This window comes from Vanacampus margaritifer, chromosome 20 (genome assembly GCF_051991255.1).
Source record: "Vanacampus margaritifer isolate UIUO_Vmar chromosome 20, RoL_Vmar_1.0, whole genome shotgun sequence".
Lineage (NCBI taxonomy): Eukaryota > Metazoa > Chordata > Actinopteri > Syngnathiformes > Syngnathidae > Vanacampus > Vanacampus margaritifer.
Genome location: NC_135451.1, coordinates 15985766 through 15997524, shown reverse-complemented (window position 1 = coordinate 15997524; position 11759 = coordinate 15985766). Strand labels below are relative to the sequence as shown.

The window sequence follows — 11759 nt, the reverse complement described above, 5'->3', positions numbered from 1 at the left end:
TAATAAAGACAACTTTGCCTAACATATTTTTGTGCTTTTATTAGCGCCATGTAAACATCACTAAGCACATACCCCGTCATTTAAAACATTTAGAAGTTAATCACACATAAAACTAAACACAACATTTACATTAAAAATGCACAAGTATGCATGTGATTTCCTCGCACCCCCAAAAATTTTCTTTCACAGAAAGAAGTCTTCACATACACCGCGTATTTGTCAACTCCATCGAATGCGCAGTCAAAATGCTGCTAATGCTAATGCTAACAGATGTCCCCCCGTCAGAGCAGCTCCTCCAAGCAGGCGTGCGTGACGGGCTGCCTCCAGTACGAGAAGGCGCTGAATTCGGGGTAGCAGAAGGCGGCGGCGTGCTGCCGGCTACGCAGCGGGAACATGTGCTCCACCAGCTCGCTCAGACGCGTGTACCTGTGCATGAAAAGGACCATTCAAGAGCGGCACAAAACTGCTGAACAGGCAAGAACTCATTTTGTATATTTAAAAAAAAAAAGGCCTTATCACATTTGTAGTATAACACTCAGTGTAAGTGCTATCTAGTGGTGATTTGCAGTTTTTTTCCCTCCAGATTTTGGACTTGCCAACTATGCATGTATTTTAATGTTGGTCATAACGGTGGTACTTGGAGAGCTGATATTTTGTTGGTATTTGGTGTGAACATTTTTAACTCTTTCATCAGGAAAAGAAGTATATTTGTATCGGTTTCCATTTTGCAGCAATTAGCATTACAATATAGCTACGTTTCATCCTTATTCACAAACCTGATGAAAACACTGGAAAAAGGAGCTTGTTGCAACATGGCCTTGGTTGAGCTCTTATACTCTGCTGCCACCTGCTGGCCGTTTTTGTAACTACCACTGCTTCAAGTGGTGTTGTTCTGATACCGGTATCGGATACTGCAATAAAACAGTGTTATCGGCAATTACTAACATACCATTATTTTTTCGACGCTAATATAGAATTTTGGATACAGCATCTCGTGTCTTGTGTTCACTGCATGCCGAGCCAAGATATGCTCTGAACCAATGAAGAAATGAATGAAGAAAAAAACAACAACTCAATGCCGATACCGCAAAACTTGGTATAGGAATCTGTATCTGGGGGGGAAAAAAAAACGGTATCGGAACAACACTAGCTTTAAGCGACCTGCTTTAGCATTTAAAAAAAATAAAAAATTAAAAAATAAACGTATAAATACGTTTTTGGGAGTGATGGACAAAATATTTAAAAACATATTTATACGTTTTTGGGAGTGACGGGCAAAGTATTTAAAACGTATTTATACGTTTTGGGGTTTTCTAGAGGGCCACTCACGAGGTTTTGTTGCCTTTGGTCTGCTCCAGGATCAGCTCGCCTTTGGGGTTGACCGTGAAGATGCGGCAGTCCGACACGCCCGCCTGCCGGTAGGCCAACACGTCCTGGACGGTCACAAAAAGTGGAAAGAACGCGGTGAAGATTTGTTCCATAAAAAGCACAGCGAGTACTCACGCTCTCTCTGTTGCCGAAGGCGGCGTAGAAGGGACGCGCGCTGGCCGAGAAAAGCTTCCTGATGTCCGACAGGCATTCCACTTTGAACTTCTCGGGTTTCTTCTCGATCATCTCCCTGGCGAGAGCAGGAAGTCGTCACGCGTGGAGTCACAGCAAGGAAAGTTTGTTTACCTGTGGAAGGCTGAGAAGAGGCTGCTGGGCGCGAGCATGAGCGGCCCCCTGGGGAGCAGCGTGCCCCCGTCGTTGACCCTCTGCAGGTAGCCCCGCGTCATGTCCGCCATGCCGATGGCCCGCGCCGAACAGTACAGGAACTTGTAACCGTTCCTGACACAAAACGGGAGGCCGATAAGTGATTGGGAGCCCTTTTTGGGGCACCGAGAAAAGGGGTGCGAGCGTACTGGTGCACGGAGTGGTAGAGCTTGGCGATTCCTTCGTGCGTCCAGTCTTTGCCGAGCTGAGGCAAGATGTGACCAAACACATCCGACCTGCCACGAGGAGACCGCTTAGAAAAGAAGACCTGACAATGACAAACACCACAAAAGAAGAGGACGACGGCAGTACTTGGTGATGGTGCCGTCGATGTCGGAGATGACCACCTGGTCGCTCCACTCCCACAGGTAGATGGTACCCTGGCAGCGACACGTCCCCTGGTACTGAGTGGTGATGCTGAACGTCACGTCGTTGGGACCGTCCCTCAGTTTCAAAGCCTCCTGCGTAGACGTAGGGAATGTCGGCGCTGTTCTTTTCCAGCTTGGCGAGATCGGGTCTTACGATCTGCTCCGACGACAGGCGCAGGGACTTCCTGTAGGCGGGGCCGGGGGCTTCCGTACGCGCGCTGGACGCCCGGCCGCCGATCGCGTCGTCGAGCTCTTTAGTTTCATCATCACTCGACCACTCCGAGGTTTTCTGTCTGAAGAAAGAGTTTTTGGCTCCGGACCCAAAAGTCGGTCTTATCATGCTTTAAGGTGACTCACTGTGCTTGAGGGCCCGAGTTGAGAGCTGAACTCTCATTGGTCAGACTCTCCTGTCGCTCCAGCTTGCTCTCTGTGGATGACTGAACGCAAAGCAGGGGTGCCCCACTAGCTCATTTGCATAATATATTTGCAATGCAAAAACTGTTGGGAAATTCTGAAGACGTGCAAGCGACTACCTGCTTGACGCTGCTCTTTCTCCAGAACCACCATCGCCCGGACTTCTTGGGCATCCTATCCTTCACCCAGGCTTCTTCTGTGGCCTGCATGTGTTGCAGCAGGTCATAACTCTTTGTAAGACTTCTAAAAATCTTGTGAGACTGACAAATCTTAAGACACTTGCGAAATGTCGTGAGACTTCGGCAAGTCTTGCTAAACTTTGGCAAATCTTTCGACACCAGCAAATCTCATGAGACTAAACGCCAAATCCTGTTAGACTTTAGCAAAACTTGTGAGACTATGGCAAATCTTAAGGGACTTCAACAAATCTCATGAGACTCTCCGAACATTTGGTAAGACTAATAGGGGAACCTCAAGAGACTTTGGCGACTCCCGTGAGGCTTCTTGGCAGATCTTGAGAGACTAATTGGCAAATCTCACAAGTTTTGGCAAATCTTGTGAGACTTTGATGAAACTTGTAGTACTTCGCTGAATCTCATGAGACTTCTCCACATATATTGTTAGAATTCCTCAACAAATCTGGTGAGACTTCTTGGCAAATCTCAAGGATATTCCTCAACAAATCTCATTACACATCTTAGCAAATCTTGTAGGACTTCAACAAAAATCTCATGAGACTCTCTCAACATTTGGTAAGACTGATAGGGAAACCTCAAGAGACTTTGGCGACTCCCATGAGGCTTCTTGGCAGATCTTGAGAGACCAATTGGCAAATCTCACAAGTTTTGGCAAATCTTGTGAGACTTTGGTGAAACTTGTAGAACTTCGCTGAATCTCATGAGACTTCTCCACATATATTGTTAGAATTCCTCAACAAATCTGGTGAGACTTCTTGGCAAATCTCAAGGATATTCCTCAACAAATCTCATTACACATCTTAGCAAATCTTGTAGGGGTTCAACAAATCTCATGAGACTAAATGCCAAATCCTGTTAGACTTTAGCAAAACTTGTGAGACTATGGCAAATCTTAAGGGACTTCAACAAATCTCATGAGACTCTCCGAACATTTGGTAAGACTAATTGGGGAAACCTCAAGAGACTTTGGCGACTCCCGTGAGGCTTCTTGGCAGATCTTGAGAGAATAATTGGGAAATCTTGTGAGACTTTGGCGAAACTTGTAGTACTTCGCTGAATCTCATGAGACTTCTCCCCATATATTGTTAGAATTCCTCAACAAATCTGGTGAGACTTCTTGGCAAATCTCAAGGATATTCCTCAACAAATCTCGTTACACATCTTAGCAAATCTTGTAGGACTTCAACAAAAATCTCATGAGAGTCTCCCAACATTTGGTAAGACTAATTGGCAAATCTCAAGAGACTTTGACGACTCCTGTGAGGCTTCTTGTCAGATCCTGAGAGACTAATTGGCAAATCTCACAAGTTTGGGGAATCTTGTGAGACTTTGGTCAATTTGTGGGACTTCACTAAATCTCCTGAGACTTCGCCACACATCCACAAATTTCACGATATTCTCCAACAAATTTCAGATTCCTCAACGAATCTCATTAAACTTCTTAACAAATCTTGTAGGACTTCAACAAAAATCTCATGAGACTTTTCTGCAAACCTCTTGAGACGTTAACAAATACCAGAAAATGTCCTGAGACTTTTTACTCAAATCCTGATAGGCGTATTGTACATGACAAAGAGCAAATCAACGGAACCTTTGGGAGGTTCTTCTGGAAAGCCTGCATACTGAGGATGAGCGGCGCCGCCAGAGTCCAGTTGTAATATCTGGAAGAGATACCAAATTAGAATCATGACAAATAATGTTACATCAGGAAGTCTAGGGTCACCTGTGTCCAATCCGAACCACCAAATTGGGATTATCGATCACGGCAGGGTTTTCCACAAACTCGTGATAGCTGATGATGGACTCCAGGAATTTTTCTGCAGGAAATTGAACATAAAATGTCATTTGTTGCATTCTGTTGTCATCCTATAGGGCGGCGCCAACGTTGCTGGTTACCGCTGTCAATTTCAGAGTCGTCGCCCCCGCCGCCGCCGCAAAGCGATAGCGTGACGTCGGGCAGGTCAACCGCCGAGTCGGAAAGACATTCGGCCCCGCTGTCCCCGAGACTCCCGCCGCCGCTGCTGCTGCCGCCCACCGACTGTGGCGACTGCGAACCCGAGTTCCTACCGCCCGCCACGCTCGTCTCCGGCCAGGGCCTCGCAAGGTGGCCGGACTCGCTGGAGACACAGGTGGGCGTTTTTTTTTTTGTTTGTTTTTTTTAAACCACTCTACTATGAACCATGGTAGCATGTTTACCTTTTGGGGAAATAGAGAGCGACAACATCGGGTTCAAGTGCATTCAGGTCGTCCAGGTAGATGTCTTCTGGCCCCTGATGTTGACTCCTCTTTCTCACGCCTCGATAAAGGGAAGCGGTGGTAGCATGTTGAGAAAAGGATGACTTGGGTTTCTTTCGCTTCCGGTTCCTTTTTCTCACGCACGCCACATCCTTCCTGTCTTTGCTCTGTCTTCTTAACACCAGTTTTGTTTTGAGAGATGCAAAGTAGACCCAAAATGTCGCAGCGGTTGTGAGACTTGAACCAATCTTGTGAGACTTTTCAAATCATTTTGCAAGACTGTTGTGAGATTTTGGCAAGTGTCTGGCAAATTTTGTGAGGCATCTCGCCGAATCTCACAAGATTTTCTGACATCTCTTGTGAGACTTCTCTGCAAATCTCATAAGACTTGTCTGCGAACCTTGTGAAATTTTGTCTGACAATCTCTCGAGACTTTGCAATAAATCTCGTAAGACTTCTCGATGAATCCTGTGAAACTCCTTCGCAAATCTTGTGAGACTTTTCAAATCATCTTGCGAGACTGGCAAATTTGTGAGAATGTTGTGAGATTTTGGCAAATCTCCGGCAAATTTGTGAGTCATCTCGCCGAATCTCACAAGATTTTTTTGACATCTCTTGTGAGACTTCTCTGCAAATCTCATAAAACTTTCTTGAGACTTTGCAATAAATCTCGCAAGACTTCTCGATGAATCCTGTGAAACTTCTTGGCAAATCTTGTGTGAGACTTGATTGCGAATCTAGTTACACTTTTTGAAAAGATTCGCGAGACATCTTGGATAGTTCTTATGAGACATTTGAGAGAATCTTGTGAGACTTTGGCAAATTTCATGAGAGTTTCAGAAATTAACTGACTGACTTAACTGAGATGTCAAATCTCACAAATTTCCGTGAGACTATGAGACTGCCAAATTTTAGACTTTGGCAAATCCCATGAGACTTTTTGACTGGTCTTGTGAGACTACTCGAATATACCGAAATCTTACGAGACTTCCTCAAGTTTGACATACCTCGTCGCTTCACGGCCATTTCTGCAGGCTTGGCGTCGGATTCTCCGCGGCTGGGCGGAGAAGACGTCCACCTGGTCTTGCGAGTGGCTTTCCTACTGAGGTCTGAGGAGGGTCTTGGGTCAGCATTCCGGGGTTGGGGTTTGACAATGCCGCAGAGAAGATCTTCGTCTCGCTCCACCGGGCCGGAGATGACCCGGAAATGTGTACTCTCTGAGGGGGTGATGGTTCGCACCTTCTTCCCAGACCGCCCCCTTTTAGTCACCTGCTTTAAGAAGAATACTTTGAAAATTCAACAAATGAGACTCCAGCAAATCTTGTTAGATTTAAAAAAAATATATATTTGTCTTGTTTTGGTTGGCAACAAGCTTCAGTCTTACCCTGGTGGATTCCGGAAACTCGCCCCAGCTCCACCGCATGTGGGCGTCGGCTCTGAGCATGCCCTCGGCCGTCTTCGCCATCAGCTCCGAGTCGCTGTTGGGCGACGCCCGCTCAGGCTCCGACGTCACGCTGCAGCACATCAGGAGAGGGCGCAGAGTGACCCGATCTGTAGTCCTTGTGCCGGGTTCATGGACAAAACTATCGACTCACTCGATGTAGGGGGACCAGTCGCCGTCGGAGAAAGGGTAACTGTCCCACTCCAGACTGCTGGCTGCGGAATATCTGAAGTGCTCCACGTTGTCTTTCGTCATTGAAAATACCCTGAAAAAAACCCAATCAATATTCTTTAACTCTTTGACTGCCAGACGTTTTCAGAAAAGGGATGCCGTGGGTGCCAGCCGATTTTAAGCATTTTGACTGATCTTTCAAGGTCCACAGAAAATTATGTGTTTGGACTATAGAAACACACATACTACCAAATGAAAGATTGGACTGTCATCTTTCATCAGAAAAAAAAGTTTGTTTCTACCTTATTCCGTTTTTGAGTAATCAACAATAGAAAATGGTTAGTTTCACCTCTGTTTTGAAAAAAAAAACGTCTTTTAACGTCTTTGGCACTCCTCCATAGGATTTTACTAAACGTTATTTAACGTTTTTGGCAGTCAAAGAGTTAAGGTCGACCCTTAGATAGACCCGAGCCGGAGCCTTCCTGTGCACAACCAAGACTCGAGCCAAGAACCTCCGATATGCGAGGCAGGTGTGTTAACCACTAGGTCATCATGCTGCCATAAAAAAGTCAACAAACATTTTGGGATATACAAAGGGTGCGACTCGCCACGAGCTTTGCGAAGTTATCTCCTCGTCGGAGCTGAGCTCAGGTAGCTCCGGCTCGCCCCCTACTGGCTGACTCGGCTCCTCCTTGCGGGACTCGCTCTTGTGCTTCCGCCGCCGCCGTTTTCTCTTCTTTCCCACCACGTTGGGACCGCCTTCCGGGCCATTGGGGTGGCGACCTTGCTTCCCCTCAGGTTCTTGGTTCTTGATTAGGGCGTCGTCTGAGGGGATGGGCGAGGTCGCCAGGTGGGCCGGGACCATCTCCTGCAAGCATTAAAAGAAGTTGAAGGTAAAAAGTCATAATCGTTTATTTTTTGTTTCTTTTTTTGTTGGCGTCTCTTTAACTCGTTGACTGCCAGACGTTTTCAGAAAAGGGATGCCGTGGGTGCCGGCCGATTTAAGCATTTTGACTGCTCTTTCAAGGTCCACAGAAAAGAGTCATCGCTGCCATCTAGGGGCCAAAAATAGGCGTTATACTAACTAGATCTGCTTGATACTTTCAGCACAGCTGGCCAAGGCTTTCCTCCACCCGTTTCCCCCCCCCAAAAAAAAAAAACTTGGTGAACGTCTTTTAACGTCTTTGGCGCTCCTCCGTAGGATTTTACTAAACGTTATTTAACGTTTTTGGCAGTCAAAGAGTTAAGTGTCACTTACATCATATTTTTCTGTCTCCTGGACGAAAAAAGCCTCACCGTTGTCTCCCAGCTTCATGTGCAACTCCACTACTTCTCCATTTATTTCGATGTCGATCTGCAAGATCATAAAAAAAATATTTTGCATTCCTTTAATGTGGATCACGTTGATATTTTTCATGTTCTTTTACAACCTCACAAAATCAGTGTACTCGTTTGAGACTTTGACAAATCGACACCGATTTTTGCAAAAATCGATTTTGGCTAACATCTTTAGCGTTTGCTAAATCTGATCCGAATCTTCCGAGACAAATTGTGTGAGACTTCAGAGAATCTCGCGAGATTTCGGAAAATCTCACGAGACTCCGGCAATTGTTACTACGCCTCATGAAACGGAGGCTTATCTCATAAAACTCTTTTTATAACAGTTCAGCAGATGTCTGCTAATCTCGGTAAGACTTCAGCAAATCCCCTGCTGGAAACCTCAAAGAGCAAAATCTCATTCGACTTCATCAGATCTATTACAGTAAATCTTGTGAGAATCATCGGCAAATTTTGTGAGCCTGTTGTCCAGCTGTGGTCGTCTGTGTTTTTTTTTTTTTCTGTGGTCGTCTGGTTTTCCATTGGTCTCTCTTCTTTTTTTTTTTTCTGTGGTCGTCTGTGGTTTTCTATTGGTCTCTCTTTTTTTTTTTCTGTAGTCTGTGGTTTTCTATTGGTCTCTCTTTTTATTTTATTTTTTCTGTAGTCGTCTGGTTTTCCATTGGTCTCTCTTCTTTTTTTTCTGTGGTCGTCTGTGGTATTCTATTGGTCTCTCTCTTTTTTTTTTTTTTTTCTGTAGTCGTCTGTGGTTTTCTATTGGTCTCTCTTTTTATTTTATTTTTTCTGTGGTCGTCTGTGGTTTTCTATTGGTCTCTCTTTTTTTCTGTGGTTTTCCATTGGTCTCTCTTCTTTTTTTTTTCTGTGGTCGTCTGTGGTTTTCTATTGGTCTCTCTTTTTTTTCTGTAGTCTGTGGTTTTCTATTGGTTTCTTTTTTTTTTCTTTTTTTTCTGTAGTCGTCTGTGGTTTTCTATTGGTCTCTCTTTTTTTCTGTGGTTTTCCATTGGTCTCTCTTCTTTTTTTTTCTGTGGTCGTCTGTGGTTTTCTATTGGTCTCTCTGTTTTTTCTGTAGTCTGTGGTTTTCTATTGGTTTCTTTTTTTTTCTTTTTTTCTGTGGTCGTCTGTGGTTTTCTATTGATCTCTCTTTTTTTTCTGTAGTCGTCTGTGGTTTTCTATTGGTCTCTCTTTTTTTTCTTTAGTCGTCTGTGGTTTTCTATTGGTCTCTCTTTTTATTTAATTTTTTCTGTGGTCGTCTGGTTTTCCATTGGTCTCTCTTCTTTTTTTTCTGTAGTCGTCTGTGGTTTTCTATTGGTCTCTCTTTTTATTTTATTTTTTCTGTGGTCGTCTGGTTTTCCATTGGTCTCTCTTCTTTTTTTTCTGTGGTCGTCTGTGGTTTTCTATTGGTCTCTCTTTTTTTTTCTGTAGTCGTCTGTGGTTTTCTATTGGTCTCTCTTTTTTTTCTTTTTTTCTGTGGTCGTCTGTGGTTTTCTATTGGTCTCTTTTTTTTCTGTAGTCGTCTGTGGTTTTCTATTGGTCTCTCTTTTTTTTCTGTAGTCGTCTGTGGTTTTCTATTGGTCTCTCTTTTTTTTCTGTAGTCGTCTGTGGTTTTCTATTGGTCTCTCTTTTTATTTTATTTTTTCTGTGGTCGTCTGGTTTTCCATTGGTCTCTCTTCTTTTTTTTTTTTTTTTTCTGTGGTCGTCTGTGGTATTCTATTGGTCTCTCTTTTTTTTCTGTAGTCGTCTGTGGTTTTCTATTGGTCTCTCTTTTTTTTTATTATTATATTTTTCTATTGGTGTCTCACCTTGGCGGCACTCACCACTTTCTCTCTGGAGCGCAGCACTCCCAGTTTCCCGAAGCGCACGTGGAAGGGGGAAGACTGGAAGGATCCGTCGGGCTGCCGCACCACCACCACGTCGATGCAGCCCGACAGCGTGGCCTGATTGATTCCCTTGTACAGCTCCTTGACCGTCACCAGAACCTGGCCGGCCAGATGGCCCACGTAGTTCATGCCGATGGCCGCCTGACAAATAGGCACATTTCGGACCTCTGTCGAGTCATTCCTTGGGTGTGCGACATCCGCTACACAGTTATGACAACAGGTACATTTTTTTCCTAATTGTTTTGAAAAAGACAACCTTGAGAAACGTCAGCAAATCTCAGGAGATTTTAATCAATCTTGCATCATCTGAGACAATTGAGTCTTGGTGACACTGGAAAAAAAATCCAGGGAAATCCAGAAAATCTCGTCAGTCTTCAGCTAACCTTGTGAGACTTTGACGCATCTCGAGAGACTTTTCTGCAAATATTCTAAAACTCTGGAAAATCTCAAGAATTTTTTTATTGATTTCTCCTTTTTAAATAAAAAAAAAAGTTGCCGCAAATCTACTTCAACAAATGTGAGATTCTTGTCAACCTCATTATTAATTGATTTAGTACATAAATAAACATTTCAGTAATTCAATTTTCCATCTGCAGTCCCGAGACAGATCGTAAATGTCAAACTAGTCAAATAAACATAAAATGCACAACAATAACAATACAATCATGAAAATACTATTAAAATGTTACAATTATATTTTCATAACAAAAGCAATAAATTTACTAAAATTTACATTAAAGCCAACCATGGAAAAACAAATACAGGAAGCATTTGTGTTGACATTTATGATTATCAATTAACCTTTTTTTTTTTTTTGGTTTGATCTTAAATGTTGAATATGAGGCTCCGGCAATTTTTTGTGATAAATGGCGCGAGACAAAAATAGTTTAGTTTTAGTTTTAATGCACATTATTAAGATTCATATTGATATCTACTTTGGCTAGATTTTTTTTTTTGGGGGGGGCAAACATAAAGTTTGAGTTCATGAGAAGTAGGCTTTGGTGTCTAGCGTAGGTGCCCTCTGTCAGAGGGTTCTAAAAGCAACAACAACAATCCCTGGTCAACAACTCGAACCTGACTTTGACACACGTTGCGGCGAGCGAGACGTTAAGTAGTGATAATCCAGTTGAGCAGATTACTTTGCAAATCTAGCTTTCCCTCGCCTGCGTGTGTGCTGCGCATCCAAGCGGCAACACACGTGAGATTCTCACATTATTTGTCCAAAATTAAAATCATATTTATCATGCGCCATAATACATTTAAAAACAACAACAACAAAGGGGAATATAGACAGATAGATTTAAATAATTAGCTTCGTAAAGGCAGATGTTTGACACTAACTCAAGGGGCCGCTGCGTGTATAACATTAGTACTAACTAATCATAAATAAATAAAAAAATCTTATTAAATAAACGTTTGACTGAAAAAAAAATCCACTTGCGGTCGAGGACTTTCAAAACCATGAGGCGTTCAGGGACACACTTCGGCGCTCGGATCTAACAAAATTATTTCGTTTTTTCCTTCCTTCCTTTCTTTTTTAAATATATATATTTTTAGAAATACAAATAAAAGACGCCACGAATGTTCGCGCTAACACTAACAACATTTAAGTCGCCCGTCAGAACATTTTGGCCAAGCAGAAAAGTGACACATTGACTCAACGAGCCACACGAAGTAGTACAAATGACGTCAGGTCATTTCGAGTCGTTTTTATGAAAACGATCAAACAAGTGGAAGACGTTTTTTGTTTTTTTTTGTAAAGTGAGATGTTAGATGATGTTCTCACCTGTCAGGGAGGACCACCTGCCGCCGCCTTCTCGTCTTTCTCCTCGAGCTCTATTCAAATTCTTCTCAAATCCCAACAGCAGCGAACTCAGCACGTGACTCGACTATAGCCATGACGTCACCGCAGCTACCTCTTAATTAAACATTTCAATGTGTTACAAAAACAAAAATTCAATGTGTTACG

General features: G+C 43.3%; 1 protein-coding gene across 4 annotated transcripts; it reads right to left on the bottom strand.

Moving 5' to 3' along the window:
* Nucleotides 1–19: 19 nt before the first annotated feature.
* LOC144040701 (phosphatidate phosphatase LPIN2-like) lies at nucleotides 20–11670 on the bottom strand. 4 transcript variants are annotated; one of them, XM_077555107.1, is made up of 20 exons: nucleotides 11577–11670; nucleotides 9713–9931; nucleotides 7837–7932; nucleotides 7187–7446; nucleotides 6562–6672; nucleotides 6351–6480; nucleotides 5974–6238; nucleotides 4928–5027; nucleotides 4628–4848; nucleotides 4455–4548; nucleotides 4323–4392; nucleotides 2654–2737; nucleotides 2478–2557; nucleotides 2275–2413; nucleotides 2065–2213; nucleotides 1902–1988; nucleotides 1675–1827; nucleotides 1504–1618; nucleotides 1330–1433; nucleotides 20–426 (listed from the first exon to the last, which is right to left on the bottom strand). In XM_077555107.1, the coding sequence occupies exons 2-20, from the start codon at nucleotides 9917–9919 to the stop codon at nucleotides 282–284; spliced, it is 2610 nt and encodes an 869-aa protein (XP_077411233.1). In that variant the 5' UTR covers nucleotides 9920–9931; nucleotides 11577–11670; the 3' UTR covers nucleotides 20–281. The 4 variants fall into 4 exon arrangements, with proteins under 4 accessions (XP_077411233.1, XP_077411234.1, XP_077411235.1 ...); XM_077555108.1 differs by having other exon boundaries at nucleotides 5974–6235; XM_077555109.1 differs by having other exon boundaries at nucleotides 9728–9931.
* Nucleotides 11671–11759: the final 89 nt, after the last annotated feature.

What these genes read in the sequence shown, in the direction of transcription:
- LOC144040701 (XM_077555107.1), bottom strand. Translation starts at nt 9,919, where the DNA reads ATGAACTACGTGGGCCATCTGGCCGGCCAGGTTCTGGTGACGGTCAAG. An exon ending in AGTTTCCGGAATCCACCAGG is followed by an intron (nt 6,239 to 6,350) that starts GTAAGACTGAAG and finishes TTCTTCTTAAAG; the next exon opens with CAGGTGACTAAAAGGGGGCG. An exon ending in ATCGACGGCACCATCACCAA is followed by an intron (nt 1,989 to 2,064) that starts GTACTGCCGTCG and finishes TCCTCGTGGCAG; the next exon opens with GTCGGATGTGTTTGGTCACA.